We start from the raw sequence: 17,043 nt of genomic DNA on the forward strand, positions 1-17,043 counted from the left end.
TAGAAAACACACGTCGGGTCCGTCCTTGTCCAATTTGAAAGCCAGTTTCATCAAAGTTATAAATATTGCGTGGATTCACACCCTCGAGAGCCTTAGCTAACAAATCATACCAATGATAAAGCTCTGCAACGTCTGTAATTCCTAGACGTTTAGAATCAATAATTTTCTGCCTTCTAAGCTTCATCTCAGTGTCTGGGAAACGACGAATATAGCGATATACCCAATCTTTTCCGACCGTCCGATCGGGTGTCTTTGACCGTGCGAGTGTAGCATTGGCCCAATGCTCTATAATAGCAGGCGTCGGAGGGAGGAAGGAAGCATCCAAAGTCTTTATCCAATAGCCTAAAGCCTTCTCCTGATAGACATTTAGGGTGTAATTCGATGGTTTAACCTCTGTTTTAGGCTTCATATTGCAATTAACGCGTCGCCATAACAATCTGTAATTAACACCATATTGCCGCGCGACCTCACGTAAATTTGGCTTTTTTTGGCTTCGAGCGTGTTTCACGGCCTCATTTACACGAGATACCTCGGTTTCAATAGAATCGGCCATATTTAAGGTGGTACCTTGTAGTAATAAAGATGTGTAAAAAGAAAAATTACATTCCGGTGAGAATTACATTGCGCTGCGGGACACCAAATGCGGCTAGTCGTGTTTGGTGTCCAGACCGTAGGGTAAGGCACGGCTAGTACGTGGCAATATGAATCCACATTTCTCTTGAATAAATGAATTCATACCATTGAATTTCCAGTAAAATATTCTGCAATTTCTCTTCATCTACTAGTAGATTTTTCATCACTCCAGTGGCTAGATTTCTGAAACATACTGATGAGTATCATGATCATTTAGAACTCTCACTGCTGAGACTGGAATCAATGGCATTAAGGTCACTTTCTTCACGATAGAGAAGAAAACATTACCAAGCATATCTGAACTCACTGGAAATAATTGACTGATGAGTACAGAAGTTATATCCAGTCAAAGGCAACACTAGCATCGAATAGCTGCCCAGATCTTTGGAATATCCAGCTGGATGCCGGCTGATGAATGGATTAGAGATCTCCAGATCTTATTCAGATGATTTATAATTTCATAATTTGCCTTACATTGAACATATTTTGAGTAATGGCTCTCTCTATAAATACTGGGTAGTTTACATCGGTCTCTTGATATCTTGTATTCACAAATATCATTATTGAACACCACGCAGTTCTTCCATTGTGTTTCTAAAACCAACGACTCTTGCCACAAGATCCAGACATTTGAATATTCTCAATATGGCTCCAACTTTGACTGTGACCCACATAGGCACTGCCACTGCAATCCTCAATATCAACGGTGTCAACTTTCTAACGGATCCTTTCTTTTCTCCTGCTGGCACATCGTGGGATCGAGGCCGGATAGTTCTGAAGGTGAACGAAGACCCTAGTCTTCGGCTCGACCAGCTTCCCGTGATCGACGCGGTGCTACTGAGCCATGAAGACCACCCCGACAATCTAGATGAGCTCGGCCGCCAGCTTCTGGATGGGCGTCGCGTTTTCACTACCGTCGATGGGGCCAAGAACCTTGCACCTCGTCCTGCTGTGCATGGTATGAAGCCATGGGAAGAAATCAATAGCATCATTGCAGGCAAGAAATTCAAAATCATCGCAACTCCTACACAGCATGTTCCTGGAAATGAATGCACCGGATTTATCGTGACCGGCGAGGACTTTGGATATGGCCGTGATGGTCTACCTAACGCGATCTACTTCACTGGCGATACTGTCTATATTGAAGAACTGAACTCCATTGCCGACCGGTATCATATCCGTGTCGCAGTAATGAACCTTGGGAATGCCCATGCCCCCACATCAGAGGAGCCTAATGGTCCCCTACTGCAGATTACTATGGGGGGCAAAGACGGGGCCAAACTATTCCGGGCCTTGAAGGCTGATATTCTTGTCCCCATGCACTACGAATCTTGGGGGCATTTCACTCAATTCGGTGCTGAGCTACGTCAGGTCTTTGAGGAAGAGGAGATTATTGATCAAGTCTGTTGGCTGAAAGGAGAGGAAAGAGTTTCGGTTCTCGAGTAGCATCTGTAGAAATTACACCTGGACACGGACCTTTGGGAAACTGAACGATATGGTGCGCCTTACCCCGCCGCATCTGCTTCCAAGGTTAGACTTTCGCGGAAAAGGCACTGCATGTACACTATTTACACTATTTACACTGCTTTTATTTAACATTATTCTGAGATGATCTCTAGCCGACGATCCCCGGGATCTGCAGTATCTCGTCTATCTTACATAACGCGACACTTCCAGTCCAAACCGTAGATATCAATGCTGATTCCTGCAAGGAATGTATAGAACACATACGGATTTACAAATCAATATACTAAATAGGCCTCAGACATATCGAAAAGCTCTAAATAATTACATCGCCGCCACGTCAGTAGCCTGATGAGGAAAAGCAAACATAAACAAGCATCGCTAAGCTTTGTGGGGCCAATTGTACGTCATTCAGCCCTGTAAGGTGAACGCCGAGAACTGTACAACAAGTTGAAGCTAGACTGGGCAAACTTACGTCATGTTCCAGGCATCGACATTATTATGTGGACGCTAAAGCCCATAAAATTACCCCATAGAGCCAATAACCGGATAAAATGGTGAGGTTAGCCCTGGAGTTCGTCAGATTTGATTTTGGACGAGAATGTAGCCTTTTACGTCACGTTGTAGTCCACAATAAAATTACAGGCTTACGATAAAACTAACAACTCCCAGAAAATAGTGTTTTCTCTTCATCTACCAGAAAATACGATCGGAACATTGAACTATTTGAATTGTCCGTTGTCGCTTTCACTATGGTTACCGCAAAGGTATATGGCTTGTGGAAGAAGTCGCAGACTGTAACTTCAGAACTTGCTCAGGACCCTTCACAAACACCGGAGGCGGTATTTAAACGATTATACGAGCATCATGAGATTCCACATCCGCATTTAATAGAGCATGGAGGGCATGGGCTGTCGGCGGAGGAAATTGCAGAATTCGAAAAGAAAGACGCAGTCCAGAAGGCTTTGGCGTGTGGAAATTGGGGATCGTCAGAGCCTAGTGAATTATTCCTCCAGGTACGTTAATTACCCCCAAGTTGTGTAAAATTATTATTGAAAGTGTCTAATCAATCGAACGGTTTCCAGGTTCATCACGATGTGTTAGGATCCTTAGACAAGGATCCCGGTACAGGGGTAGTCTCACCCCCGCTCATAGCTAGCCGAGGCGTCATTCCCTTGACAATTGTCGCTCCCTTGCCAGATTTATGCCGCCATCTTGGAAATTGCATTGCACGCGCGGAACATGAAGTATTTCTGGGAACAAACTTCTGGATTCACTCAGAGGCAGCTACCTTGGTTACAAATGGTATTCGAGAACTGTCTAGAAGAGCTGGGGAACGAGGTAAGAAGATCGTCATGAAAATGGTATATGACCGGGGAGATCCGAAGCAGGCAAGTCAACATGATCTAGCATATGGAAATATATGAATATACTAACTTTAAGACAGGTTTTCGATAATCATCTTGAAGTCGATGACCAGCAAAGAACGAGCGACAAAGTTCGACTTCCTCCACCAAATGAAATCCCCAATGTGGATCTCAAGGTCATCAACTTCCACCGACCGGTCTTCGGAACATTCCATTCGAAATTCACTGTTATCGACCGGAGCATTGCGCTTTTGCAGAGCAGCAACATTCAAGATAATGATAATCTCGAGATGCTGTCTCATATAGAAGGCCCGATTGTTGATTCCTTTTACGATGCCGCTCTATTATCCTGGGGCAAGCCGCTTGATCCTCCTCTGCCACTTTTGAATTCTCCAGCTGAGGCTGCAGCTATCCCAGCTCACCACGGAGAGCAGAAAACCGACTCAACTTCGGAGGTGCTCCCTGAAGATTTACCAGAGCACACTTCAGATTCCCCGCAGTGGGATATTGATTTAGAAAGCGAGGCAAAGAGAGTTAACTACTCTGTCCAGCCTCGAGGCGATGAGACACCAACTCAAGCAGTGACCCGTCATTTGAGTATGTGAAGAAAATAGCCAACAAAAATAAAAGTCTCCTATACTAACGAGCCAACAGATACGACTATCCAGCCAGATACAACCGGAAACGCTCCCGATTCTGACCAGGAACTCAAAATGACGCCTTACATTCTGCACCCACCTCATGAGCCATTCCCCATGGCCTTGGTTAACCGAGAGCCGTATGGATGTGAGTAAATTAATTATTCCAAAGGTTTTGATCTGAACAATAGATCTTTCAAACACAATACTAACGACGCGATATGAAAGCACCAAACCATAACAGCACTCACAACCCTCAAGATGCAGCTTTTGTCTCAGCCATCAATCATGCCAAACACTCCATCTTCATCCAGACTCCCAATATGAACGCCGAACCTCTGTTTGAGCCTCTTCTAGGCGCAATCCGGCGTGGCGTAGTCGTCAAGCCTTTCTTATGTCTCGGTTACAACGACGCAGGAGAACTTCTCCCATTCCAGAACGGAACGAACGAAATGTTCTCTAATAGACTGTACGGTGCCCTGCAGACAACCGAGGAGAAAGCTAGACTTCAAGTGCATTACTATGTTGGCAAAGATCAGATCCAACCTATTCATAATTCGTTCAAGAAGAGAAGTTGTCATGTTAAGTTGATGATTATTGATGAACATGTTGCTATTCAAGGTATGCCCCATATTCATTATTACTCTTCTGTTTCATGTCGGCTAATTTGGTGATGATATAGGAAATGGAAACCTGGACACACAGTCTTTCTTCCACAGCCAAGAGATCAACGTTATGATCGACTCGTCACTGATTTGTAAAGCGTGGCTAGAGGCTATCAATCGCAATCAGAACACCGCTAAATACGGGGCTGCTAGTTCCGAAGATGCATGTTGGCATGATCCGTCTAGTGGAGAGATTCCACCCGGGTCTATTGGTACTGACCCGGGTCACTTCAGTTGGGCAAAGGGTATCATTGGTGCCGTAAAACGAGTGAGGGGCGTTGGTGGATTCTAAGTGCGCTCGCTGTGAATGATTTAATATCTGACGATTTTCGGGCTCATCGCTCTAGCAATCTATGAAATGTTTAATTGTATTTAAAAAGAAACCAGCTTTTCTTGATGAAACGAAATTGTTTTAAATCAGAAATCATGAACAGATGTCAAAATGTGTTATGTAAAATTAGGGTGCAGATCGTAAAGCTTTTTGTGATCTGCACCACTCTCTAGATAACCAGTCTTATGTACAACTATGAACATTCTACCTAGACTGACTTTTCACTGGCGGTAAAATCAGTCATGCCATATGTGTTGCGGTGTTGTTTATTAAACCTGCAATGAAAAAGATCTATAGATGGAACTGTTCGCGCAGACAAGCGGCGAAGCGGGCGATCGCTTCATCAATCTGATCAAACGAAGCAGAGGCATAGGTAGCACGGAATGAGACCTTCTCAATGGGAAGAGATTTGTCGGCCTTGAACCAGCTACCGCGAGACAGAAGAACATTCTGGCCGATGGCAGCGTCGAAAATCTCTCCCTCGATCTGCTCCGGAGTCTTACCAGCGGCAACTCCGGGGTGTTGACTGCAGTCAATATCGATCCAGTGCTAGATAAATATTAGTAAAGTTCATAGGTTGGAGATTGACGAGTGCAAACTTACGAACATGCCTGCGGCGGGAGCAACCCAGTGGGCAATATCACGGGGCAAATGCTTCTCGCAGGAGTGTAGCATCGCATCACGGCGGGCAGTGTAAGACATGCGCAAGTTAATAAGCCAGTCTAGGTATCCGGTGTGTCCCCAGTGCTCATCCAGCAACTTGTAAAGGACAAGCTGTGAGATACCGCTAGGGTGCTGTGCGGAGACCTCGAAGTTACGAATAAAACGTTCAATTATCTGCTCTGAGGCGACGATCCACCCGACTCGAGAACCGGGTGAGATAACCTTCGAGAAAGACTCCATGCGACAGACACGGCCATCAACATCGATGCTCAGATAAGAGGGGACCAGAGACTTAATGAAGTCAACATGGGTAGCAGGTGGGGGAGGTGCAGCTCCCTCGCCGTTGTAAGGCTGCATTTGCAGGAAGTAATATGGCTCATCCTCCACGATGTAGACATCGTGCTTCTGGGCGACTTTGTAGATGGCACGGCGGCGCTCGGCGGATTGAGTAGCTCCTGTGGGGTTCTGGCCAGTTGGGATAGTGTACAGAAGGTGAGGCTTGCGTGCACCACGAGCCTTGACATCCCAGTTGCTGAGGATCTCGTCCCAAGCCTCGGGAACAAGACCTTCAATATCCATTGGGATTGCAAGAGCCTTAAGCCCGAGAGGGAAAGCGGTCTCTGCGGCACTGACGAATGTGTAGTCCTCCATCATAATGTAATCGCCACGTTCAGTGAACAAACGGAGAGCAGTGTCCCAGGCGTAAGTGCTGCCAGCGGTCAATGTGCATTGCCAATCAGAGTACGGGGGGTTGTGAATCAGCTGCAGTATGTCAGTTATAATCTCATTTTCTTATCCTAAGCATGTTAACGTACCTCTGTGTGCTCAGTAATATACCGGAGAAGCTGAGGAGATCCAGTAGCTTGACCATAGTTCAGAGAGATTTCAAGGTCTAATATATTGTCAATGGTAAGTTGGTGAAGTTATATCTGTAATTGAGCTCTAACTTACCGTAAAGACTCTTTCCCTCCTTGATATCGTGCTTTCCACCGTGCAGGACGGTACCTGACTCCTGAGTTTCTTCAGGGCTAAAGCCTGGTGCCGTAGGGACCTTGACCTCAAGGTGCTCAATTGGGAAATATTCGGAAGAAGGGAGACCACCACCAAGGGAGATAATTCCTAATAGCCAATATATCAGTATAAAGCAAGGCAGATTGATGTATGTCTTGCTTCGTACCGGGAGTCTTCAAGTATGATGCGGCAGCCTTCAACGTCGAAGCCTGTTGACCGAATTTAGTAAAGCGTTCGGGGAAATTCTAACGAATTAGTTAGATACGAACCTTGCGCGCCTTAGCCTCAGTCGACAAAAAATCTAAAAGAAATCAGTAAGTATTAACCATATTTTATCCCAGCACTAATCTCTGGCTGCATCAACTAATAAAGAAAGCATCGGAAAACTTACGGTCGAGGCGCTTGGCCTTTGGCTTGTTATAACAGGCCTAAACACCCCCAAATAAGGCATTTTGTTAGACGAAACATTCCCTTACTTTCACGTAGTATTGTATGTCCACATAATTTTCAGGGTCTCCAAGTCATACCGGGCTCTTCCACATGTCACTGCTGCAAGAGGGTGCGACACCGGTGGGCATCTTGACCATCTTCTCTCTCCACGCAGGGACACCATTGACGGTCAAAGGGTCAGGGACCACCATCGCGCTGGTGTCAGTGACCCCCTTTACTTCGATATCCACGGCGGCGGATGGACTCATATCGACGATGCGCGGGTAGGTAAGGTAATTTGCGGCGGCGATGAGTGTGAGTTGTGTGAAATGCGCGGGGCGATATACGTTTCTTATCGATAAGGCAAGGGGCTTGCTTGTATAGATGATTTGAAAGACGGCGGAGGAATCAGTAGCAAGTAAAGACGACCTCGCAAGAATTTAAAAGGTTAAGACCCGAGTAAGAATAGGAACCAAGTCGAATTGGAGCATCCAGTGGAATTTACAATAGCTTTAATCCACCCGGCAAAGTGGTTCCGGTTTGCGCACATGACTCATCAATGCAGGTGGAAGATGGCTCTTGAATGGACTTTTTGGGGGAACTATTCTTAACTAAACCAGTAATGATGCAAGGATTCGTTTTCGTTATCTAATGTTTCCCCGCACAGACATGGAGTTCATGGCCATTGGCAACACAACTACATCCTTGTGATGTTTAGGGCGCGGAGACACTTTTGAGGATTACAGTAGGGTGCGTTAGGGTGCATTACATTACATTACGAAGGATCAACCAGTCCAAGCAGCAAAAAAGCGGTGTAATAGTCCGGTTACGGTAATTCGAGAACAAAGAGCCCCGCCTAGATAAGGATAACGCCGGCATCGGCGCGATAAGCTTAATGCGCTCGGACTAGACGGACTTGTCGGACTTGACACCGCAAGATAGTCAAAGAGATATACTGCCTAATAAATTCATTATGACTCCACCTGAATGAAGACTTCTCAAACCGCGCCTATCACGATTCTGTCGCAGGAAATTGAGAATCAGTCTGCGACAGCATTCGCGCCAAGTATGGTTGTTATGCGGGTACTCACTACGCAACAAACCTTGGGGGCTTAGCAGATCGACTGAATTTACATCAAAGAATACTATCTCCCCGAAGACGAATTTTTGTGAAAGTTGATAGGATCAAAAGGCCATGTCGCGCGTAGTACTCGCGCGTAGTAAGCCAAAACGACGCACCTAGTCTTGTACCAACTTTTAATGGCAGCCCGTTTACTTCATGTATGTATAAACATGATCTTAATTTTGATGCTCGACTAGCACTCATGATTAGCATGGTGGGGCGCTAGGAGGATTGGGTTTTGGAGGATCAAGATGGGTATTCTCGGTATATTCTCGTCAATAATCAATAACAACTCACTCGATCGGATCGTCAGTTGACAGCTCATCACTTTTAATAGTGTTAAGTGGAGAAACTACGCGGATTGACCATATGCACTCATGAAGATACTTCATATTAAATGTCGTAAAATGTCGTTCGTCTCTAGCTGTAGGCATCCGCGCTGACAGCCAATAGAGCTCGCTAATAAAAATGTTCACACAACATGGCGAATGATGGTTAACCATAAACCTGGTATCAAATAATCACACTCAAGCAAAAAAAAACCCCCACTGTTCCTCATATCCTTGCTTGGGTCATCATTCGGCTCAAAGTCCTTCCCTTCAAAGCGCATCACAAATGATTGTGTAGATCCCAAGCTTCAGCACGTGGATCTAATCATCCTGTGTCTTCACTTCACCGTCCTGTTCGACGTGGACGTGCTCACTGGACTCGAGCGTGTCGATGTGGCCATCAGGGTACTCAACACTTTTTTGCGAAATGGTCAGTCTTGGTACAGCATTTGAGATAGATAGAGTGGTAGAGTGGGGGGTTGGTCGAGAGAAAGATATGAAGTTGGGCATTGAGACGTACATGAAACCTTTGATGAGGCTGTATTCGTGCTTGATCACACCACCCTTTTCCTTTGCGGTTTCCTTGGCCCTATTGATTCGAGTTCGTTAATCTCCAACATAACTTTGGCGACTAAGAGATGAAGGAAGGTGGGGTGAGAGCTAACTTTTCCAACTCCTCGGGGGGAGCGTTGCTCTTCAAGGTGACCTAGCAGAATCGATGTCAGCAGAGTCTTGTCAAACAAGGAAGATAAGGAAAACGAACGTTGAATTGAGGCATCTTGGTTGGGAAGATGAGTGTTGATCGCGTGTGATTGTCAAAGAAAGAGTGCCGCGGGGAAAAAAAGAACAGTGATCAGATTGGAAAGACCGGTGGAGATGAGGGAAAGCGGAGATGGAGGTGGGAGGGGAGGGGGAGGGGAGTTTCTTCTTATATGCCTGAGCTGATAAGAGGGGCTAGCTTGAGTGGTCTTACGCCATTGCCTTACCAAGGATCTTTTGGCATTCTTGTTCCGTCGAAGAGCACCTAATTCTTTTTTACCTTGTTCTTTTTGTTTTATTTTATTTTATTTATTTATCCTTCATTATCGCGCGAATCAGGCAAATGCTACACCACTATAAATCTATATTGTCCAACAAAGATGATGTCGTGATTATATACAGACTTTGAGGTTACTTTTTTTTTTCAATCTGAGTCTTTAGGCTACCATGAATATAGGTCGCTAATGGGTCAGAGTATTCGAGACGACTGGGAGTCAACCAGCCACCCTATGAGCCACTCTACTCGAGTTTCACACTCCCAGCGCAAACTTCTGAATTTAAATTTCCGTCCTTGCCTTTGTCTGTTTGAATTTCACCCGCTGATGTAACCATGCCGCATGAAGCGCTCGATGACGTGCGTAAACGCGGGGCGTGATCACGTGATAGGCGATCCCGGGCTTGCTCCGTGCTCCGTGCTCAGACTCCTCCGTGACTGCTTGGTTGTTCCCGCGGAGGCATGCTCATCCCGTGCATCCCCTTGTATGCAGGACTGGATGGGGCCTTCCACCCTTCCACTTCCAACAGAGTTTTATCAGCCAATTGATAGACCTCAACACCCAACGGTCGGCAGGTTGCCCCCATGCCGCCTTCCTTGTCATCCCAGCCCCAGTTTGAAAGGTCGCCTGTATAGAAAGGAGAACGAACATTAACATTGCCCGCCCATATTGGCCAAGACGTGATACATACCACCAGGGCATGCTGAAAGTGCACACAGAACACTAACTTCAGCAAAGAACTCAAAATACTCGCCTGGCTTTGCAGGTGAGGTCTCCATAAAATATTTCCCCTCTTCATCCAAGCCAGTAACCTGGAACACATTCAATACATCATGAACATCAAGCTCCGTCAATCCGTAGGGAACAACCGCACGCGTCAGATTCGAGTGGCAGTGAAAGTCAAAGGTCTCCCCACCCATAAGTAGATTCACGTAAGGGTCGCATCGAGTGCCCAGAAGGTCATGCACGCGACCCCCAAACTGCGTCGTGCCGAAGGCTACCTCTGCTCTTCGCTTTCCATCGTGGTCTAGCACTTCATGCAACTGTCCGCCACCTAATGAGTCTCCTGTTATCGTAACCAATGGTCGGAGGTAGGGTAGATTGGACCAAAGCCGGTCGCCGACAGAGACATGCGAGGCATGGATCTGTCGGGTTCGTGCTGCCCACATTCGCTCACGGGGGTTATTGGCGTTCCAGATGTTCAGATCCCCCACCTGTGGGCCCTCGGGCGTTTTAAGGCGACATATATGGCCAGCGGGAACTATCCATGCCTGGCCGGAGCATGGTCTAATTGTGAAAGATTCCTTAGAGATGCGGGCTGATGCATCCGATGCTGTCTTGGAGATGGACTGATAAAGCTGTGAGGTGGCATGTATTCCCGAGTCAGGTGGAGCCGTGTAAGCTGGAGGAGGTCGACGAGGGGCAGACATTTCTAACTAGAGATGTGTAAGGCTCGATGTGAATTGTATCGAGACGCAGGATCTGGTACATTCATACTATTAGCTCGGTGTCAATTTTCAAAGTGAGAGTGAAGCACCTGGGCACCTCAAGGAATTTTTTTTTGGTAATCATACAAACCAAGTCAAGAAATCAAAGTATATCAATTTGATTAGCCGCAGAAATACGTGCCCTTTATACAACTTCTACTAGCGTCGGGGAATTCCGCGCGGTCTTTATTTAGCCAGCTGGATCCATGGGCTCAGCTTGCCCCGCATGGATTTGGATGGATTCATAGAATACGGTGATCGCATCCGCTACAGTGGACATCTACTGTCTTTGGTAAGGCTAGACCATTAAACAGCTAACTACCGGACTGATGCCTCAATCTCTTATTGATATATTGTTCAATTATCTCGCTGGCCAAAACCCAAATGATAGATGTTCGAAAGATTGGAGAGGGGTTTCGAAAACGCGTCGGCCCGATGAGGGGTATGCCGGGCCGGTCGATCTGTAGCAAGAGCACTTGAGATAAGACATTGAAGACGCCTTTGTTAGTTTGGTGCTGAAACTTTTGAAATAGAAAAACAGACATATGGAGATGTCAATACCAACCGCTACTAAAAGGCGCGTTGTATCAGAGTCCCATTCAGGTGAAATAAGCATATAAAGTCTTTTCCAACGTGCTTGTCAACTTCTCAGACCTGGGGGGCGCCCAGCACCCCTAGTAGCACTTCAAGTTACCAGCGCACTGCTGGTTGTTACTCGCGCCATCCACCTCTCCCCATCACTGATTCACACGGGTAGGTATGATTCTAGAGTTGCCCTTATTATGACAAGATGGGGCAACCTAGGCCGTGGTCAAGAACAAAGATGATCCCTCATGAAAGATACACGTATACGACTCCAATTCATTCTCAGAAAAACTTGAGGACTCGCTCATCACACAAACCTCCCGCGCATGTTTCGAAGATATGGCACCTCTGCCGTTCGAAGACTTACGATCTCGCAACCTGTCCTATCTTCGGGACAATCGATTCAAAAAAGGAAAACCTTTTGTCGGAGACGGGAAATTTTACCACATATCGTACAAGGAGCCGTCAAAGATATGGAATATTTTGTCTCAATCAGGCCGTTTGGTAGGATCTCAATAATCAATGATCGTTGCGGAATATGCTCATAAATGTAGTAAATCTTAGAATGGCTATGTACGCTATGACAGAACTGGAAGTTCAAACTGAAACTGTGACGAGCCATTTGTTTTAATGCGTAAATACTCAAGACAGTGTAAAAAGAAAGCCGACAACCTTGGAAGTAGAGAACATCTGTAATTGAGGTCAAGGCTAGATGTACAGGAAGGAAACAATCATGTATTCTGATTGGACAGATCAGAATATGAAGCAAACAGGACAAAGCGACAAAACAGAACAAACATAGTGGTGCCTCAGGCCGCTAAGACCTGGTTCGGACGGCTCCACATATTTCCGCCCGAAAATAATTTTTGGGTTGAGCAAGTCCGAAGTCATCGACTGCTGTTGACATTGCGCATTATTCTCTAATTCCCTGGAATTTAGTAGAAAGCAGCTGCAAGGTCTCAGGACCTTATTGTCTGCATCATGGAGCAGCAGTCGAACAGGTCGCATCGCCCGGCCAAGGAGAAGAAGAAATATGAAGGTATGCAGTTGAAGCAATTCTTAATTCTTCGCCGACTCTATTTGAGCTTCGGTGGACTTCTGCGACTAGTGCTGATTCATTTTGAACAATAGGCCAAAATCCGAAAGCCTTCGCCTATGCCAATCCCGGCAAACTCAATAGGCAGGCTGCACGATCTCAAGAGGTACGTTTTAGCAATATCGCAGAACCAAATTCTCAAACTAATCAGATTCTTCTTCTAGGTCAAGGAAAAGAGGCTTCATGTACCCCAGGTCGATCGCATGCCAGAGGAGGCCCCTCCGACTGTTGTTGCTATTGTTGGACCCCCTGGTGTAAGTTTACAGTGCTCAATAAAGTTGCAACAAATGGCATCGGAGTGCTAACGGATATTTCTCGATATGTACAGGTCGGAAAGACAACTCTTCTCAAATCCCTCATTCGCCGTTATACGAAACAGACTCTGAGCTCGCCTCAAGGTCCATTGACTGTTGTGACATCAAAGAAAAAGCGTCTTACCTTCCTCGAATGTCCCTCTGACTCTCTCGCCGCTATGATTGACGTCTCCAAGATCGCTGATATTGTGCTGCTTATGATCGATGGTAACTACGGATTTGAGATGGAGACCATGGAGTTCTTGAATGCTCTGTCTACAAGTGGTATGCCGGGTAATGTGTTCGGTATCCTTACTCATCTTGATCTTTTCAAGAAGCAGAGTACGTTGAAGATGACCAAGAAGCGACTAAAGCATCGTTTCTGGAGCGAACTTTATCAGGGAGCCAAGCTCTTCTACCTTTCTGGTGTGATCAATGGCCGTTACCCCGATCGTGAAGTGCACAATCTTTCCCGATTCTTGTCTGTTATGAAGAACCCACGCCCTCTCGTCTGGCGCAATTCTCATCCTTATGCGCTCGCTGATCGTTTCCTGGACATCACACCTCCAACAAAGATTGAAGAGGAGCCCAAGTGCGATCGCACTGTTGCACTGTACGGCTATCTTCGTGGTACTAATTTTCCCGCCCATGGTGCACGAGTGCATGTGCCCGGTGTGGGTGATTTGACCGTGTCTGGTATTGAAGGATTACCCGATCCGTGTCCGACTCCATTCATGGACCAACAGATTTCGAAGGCCACTGGCTCTGCGCGACGTAAACTTGGTGAAAAGCAGAAGTTACTATTTGCTCCCATGTCTGATGTTGGTGGTGTTTTGGTGGATAAGGATGCCGTGTATATTGATATCAAGACAAACACCTTTCATAAAGACTCGGATGATGAGGAGTCTGATGATGAGGACCGTGGCCTAGGCGAGCAACTTGTTGTTGGTCTTCAGGGCGAGCGACGCTTGCTTGGCGAGGCTGACCAGGGTGTTCGTCTGTTCCGTGGTGGTGAGGCGATCTCTAAAGACGGCGAGGATGAAGAATCCGGACGCAAACACCGACGCCACGCTCGAATTGCCGATTCCGAGCGTGTTCAACCCGCATCCGACGACGAGGACTTGGAGGGTGAAGAGGAGGAGGTCTCCGAAGATGAGGATGAAGAAGGTGATTTTGATGATGACGAGGACGACGACGAGGATGAAGTCGACGCATCGGCACCAGCAGACTTCGGAGACAATTTCAAAGCACGGCAAAATGGGAAGGCCGATCGTGAGGAAGACGATGTCGCTTTTGCCGACAGTGATTCCGATCTCGGATCTATCTCCGGCGACGAAGAGGAGTTAGACAGTGGTCTCGAGGGTGACGATGACGATGAGGAGGAGGACGACGAAGAGGGTAATGCTCGTTGGAAAGAGAACATGTTGGACAATGCCAAGGCTCTTCACGGCAAGCGTCCACCTTTCCGCGTCAGCGATCTATCTCGGATGATGTACGACGAGTCAATCACGCCAGCCCAGGTTGTTCAAACGTGGCGCGGCGAAGATGATGGAGATGAATCGGAAGAATCGGACATCGAGGCCGAAGAAGGCGATGACTTCTTCAAGAAGACAAACAATGAAAAAGAGGATGAGGCTGATTACCGCGCCGTCCCTGAGTACGACTACGAAGAGCTTGAGCGTAAGTGGCATGACGAGGAACTGCTACAATCACTGAAGCAGCACTTTGTCACTGGTAAGCTTGGTGGTGGTGGTGACTCGGACGATGACGATGATTTCGATGATCTCGATGAGGACGATGAGGATGACGAAGGCGATGGAGCTTTTGAAGACTTGGAAACAGGTGAAGCCTTTGATGGATTCGACGATGACGATGATGAAGGCGGTGACGATGAGGATGATGAGGATGCACAGCCCGAGGGTCCAGTCGACTTGGACGCCGAGCGTGAGCGTAATGCAAAGAAGAAGGAAGATCTCAAACTACGCTTCGAAGAGGAGGATCGCGAGGGCTTTGGCAATGCAAAAGAGGGCACACGTGATGGAGGTGAAGGGGAGTTCGGCGAGGACGACTGGTATGACCTGCAGAAAGCCAAGATGCAGAAGCAGCTCGATATCAACCGTGCGGAGTTTGACAATCTTGATCCATCTTCTCGCGCCCGTGCTGAAGGATACAAAGCCGGTACATATGCTCGAATTGTCCTCGAAAATGTGCCATACGAGTTTGTTAGCAAGTTCAGCCCTCGTTTCCCAGTCATTGTCGGAGGTCTAGCTCCAACAGAAGACCGATTCGGATACGTACAAATTCGTATCAAGCGTCACCGTTGGCACAAGAAGATCTTGAAAAGCAATGACCCCTTGATTTTCTCTCTTGGTTGGCGTCGATTCCAATCAATGCCTATTTACAGCACTTCGGACAGTCGGACAAGAAACCGTATGCTCAAGTATACTCCTGAACACATGCATTGTTTCGGCGTGTTCTATGGTCCACTTGTGGCACCTAATACAGGTTTCTGCTGTGTTAATTCATTCTCCAACAAGAACCCTGGATTCCGCATTGCCGCAACTGGTGTAGTTCTCAGCGTGGATGAACACACTGAAATCGTCAAGAAATTGAAGCTCACTGGTGTTCCCTACAAGATCTTCAAAAATACTGCTTTCATCAAGGACATGTTCAACTCTGCGCTGGAGATTGCCAAGTTCGAAGGTGCTTCAATCCGCACTGTCTCCGGTATCCGCGGTCAAATTAAGCGAGCCCTCAGCAAACCCGACGGCTTCTACCGTGCTACATTTGAAGATAAGATTCTGATGAGTGACATTGTCTTCTTACGTGCGTGGTATCCCATTAAGCCTCACAGGTTCTACAACCCCGTCACGAATCTTCTCGATCAAGAAGAAGGCGGATCTGGCGACAGTGGCTGGCAGGGTATGCGATTGACTGGCGAGGTCCGCCGTGACCAGGGCATCCCCACCCCCATGAACAAAGACTCTGCATATCGCAAGATCGAGCGACAAGAGCGCAACTTCAACCCTCTGCGTGTGCCTCGTCAACTGGGCAAGGATCTCCCTTACAAGTCTCAAATTACCAAGATGAAGGCTCACAAGGACAAGACCTACATGCAGAAGCGTGCTGTCGTTCTTGGTGGCGAGGAAAAGAAGGCGCGAGACCTCATGCAGAAATTGACTACCATGCGCAATGAGAAGCAGGCTAAGCGTGCGGCTAAACAAGAGGAGCGCCGTCAAGTCTATCGTGCCAAGGTGGCTGACAGTTTAGAAAAGAAGACCGCCCGTGAGAAGAGAGAGCGGGATGACTACTGGCGCCGTGAGGGCAAGAAACGAAAAAACGATGAAGACGGTGGTGCTGGTGGTGGAAAGAAACGTAGATGATTGTGTTCCTAATTTCTGCACATGTCAATTGGCCGACATGAATATTTGTTTCTGCATAGACGGCGTTCAAAGACTAAAAAATCAATTGTACATTCATTCGACAAGTTCTAAGATGATTCGCTTTGCAGTTTACAGTATTTGCCTATCTTAAGCCCATCTTTGGAATGGTCTCGCGTGGCAGCCGCATCTCTTGGCCGCAGTATTAAAGTGCCCCTCAAGTATGAGTCGAGCGAGACTAATAAGATACTGGGCTTGCTTCTAAATTATCTTTGATTCTGAGAGCTCACGCTTCTTTCTCCACTATCATGCTAAGTGGGCCATTTACTCGGGAACATCGGCTAATTGCCCACCCACTAAAGCGACGGCTGTCATAACGTGTTTCGGGGTAGACTCTTAGCGAGTCTCCATGTTTCACCATTGTAGGCCGATGTTGAACTAGAACGATCAATGGGTTGACTTTGTTGACTAGCTTAGATTTAGGGTCAATTTACAAACCCCACCCTCGACGTTGA

General features: G+C 46.9%; 6 protein-coding genes across 6 annotated transcripts; 3 read left to right on the forward strand and 3 right to left on the reverse strand.

Moving 5' to 3' along the window:
• Positions 1 to 1,278: 1,278 nt before the first annotated feature.
• On the forward strand, positions 1,279 to 2,079 carry N7478_002959 (MBL fold metallo-hydrolase; the record flags this gene model as incomplete). Its single annotated transcript, XM_056919173.1, has 1 exon — positions 1,279 to 2,079. One exon carries the CDS (start codon positions 1,279 to 1,281, stop codon positions 2,077 to 2,079), a length of 801 nt encoding a protein of 266 aa, XP_056782331.1.
• A 770-nt stretch (positions 2,080 to 2,849) lies between these two features.
• N7478_002960 (IQ calmodulin-binding motif protein) lies at positions 2,850 to 5,059 on the forward strand (the record flags this gene model as incomplete). Its single annotated transcript, XM_056919174.1, has 6 exons — positions 2,850 to 3,113; positions 3,183 to 3,461; positions 3,545 to 4,061; positions 4,119 to 4,250; positions 4,331 to 4,723; positions 4,785 to 5,059. 6 exons carry the CDS (start codon positions 2,850 to 2,852, stop codon positions 5,057 to 5,059), a joined length of 1,860 nt encoding a protein of 619 aa, XP_056782332.1.
• A 330-nt stretch (positions 5,060 to 5,389) lies between these two features.
• Positions 5,390 to 7,470, reverse strand: N7478_002961 (aminotransferase-like domain-containing protein; the record flags this gene model as incomplete). Its single annotated transcript, XM_056919175.1, has 8 exons — positions 5,390 to 5,647; positions 5,702 to 6,523; positions 6,577 to 6,653; positions 6,713 to 6,880; positions 6,939 to 6,981; positions 7,042 to 7,073; positions 7,164 to 7,200; positions 7,300 to 7,470. 8 exons carry the CDS (start codon positions 7,468 to 7,470, stop codon positions 5,390 to 5,392), a joined length of 1,608 nt encoding a protein of 535 aa, XP_056782333.1.
• A 1,504-nt stretch (positions 7,471 to 8,974) lies between these two features.
• N7478_002962 (uncharacterized protein) lies at positions 8,975 to 9,431 on the reverse strand (the record flags this gene model as incomplete). The annotated part of the gene is made up of 4 exons (XM_056919176.1): positions 8,975 to 9,068; positions 9,174 to 9,242; positions 9,319 to 9,359; positions 9,417 to 9,431. The coding sequence occupies 4 exons, from the start codon at positions 9,429 to 9,431 to the stop codon at positions 8,975 to 8,977; spliced, it is 219 nt and encodes a 72-aa protein (XP_056782334.1).
• Positions 9,432 to 10,108: 677 nt separating this feature from the next.
• On the reverse strand, positions 10,109 to 11,117 carry N7478_002963 (urea carboxylase-associated family protein; the record flags this gene model as incomplete). Its single annotated transcript, XM_056919177.1, has 2 exons — positions 10,109 to 10,314; positions 10,379 to 11,117. 2 exons carry the CDS (start codon positions 11,115 to 11,117, stop codon positions 10,109 to 10,111), a joined length of 945 nt encoding a protein of 314 aa, XP_056782335.1.
• Positions 11,118 to 12,740: 1,623 nt separating this feature from the next.
• N7478_002964 (GTPase BMS1) lies at positions 12,741 to 16,531 on the forward strand (the record flags this gene model as incomplete). The annotated part of the gene is made up of 4 exons (XM_056919178.1): positions 12,741 to 12,798; positions 12,891 to 12,961; positions 13,020 to 13,109; positions 13,184 to 16,531. The coding sequence occupies 4 exons, from the start codon at positions 12,741 to 12,743 to the stop codon at positions 16,529 to 16,531; spliced, it is 3,567 nt and encodes a 1,188-aa protein (XP_056782336.1).
• Positions 16,532 to 17,043: the final 512 nt, after the last annotated feature.

The sequence above is a fragment of the Penicillium angulare genome (genome assembly GCF_028827245.1).
Source record: "Penicillium angulare strain IBT 27051 chromosome Unknown utg000003l_segment0_segment0, whole genome shotgun sequence".
In the NCBI taxonomy this organism is placed as follows: domain Eukaryota; kingdom Fungi; phylum Ascomycota; class Eurotiomycetes; order Eurotiales; family Aspergillaceae; genus Penicillium; species Penicillium angulare.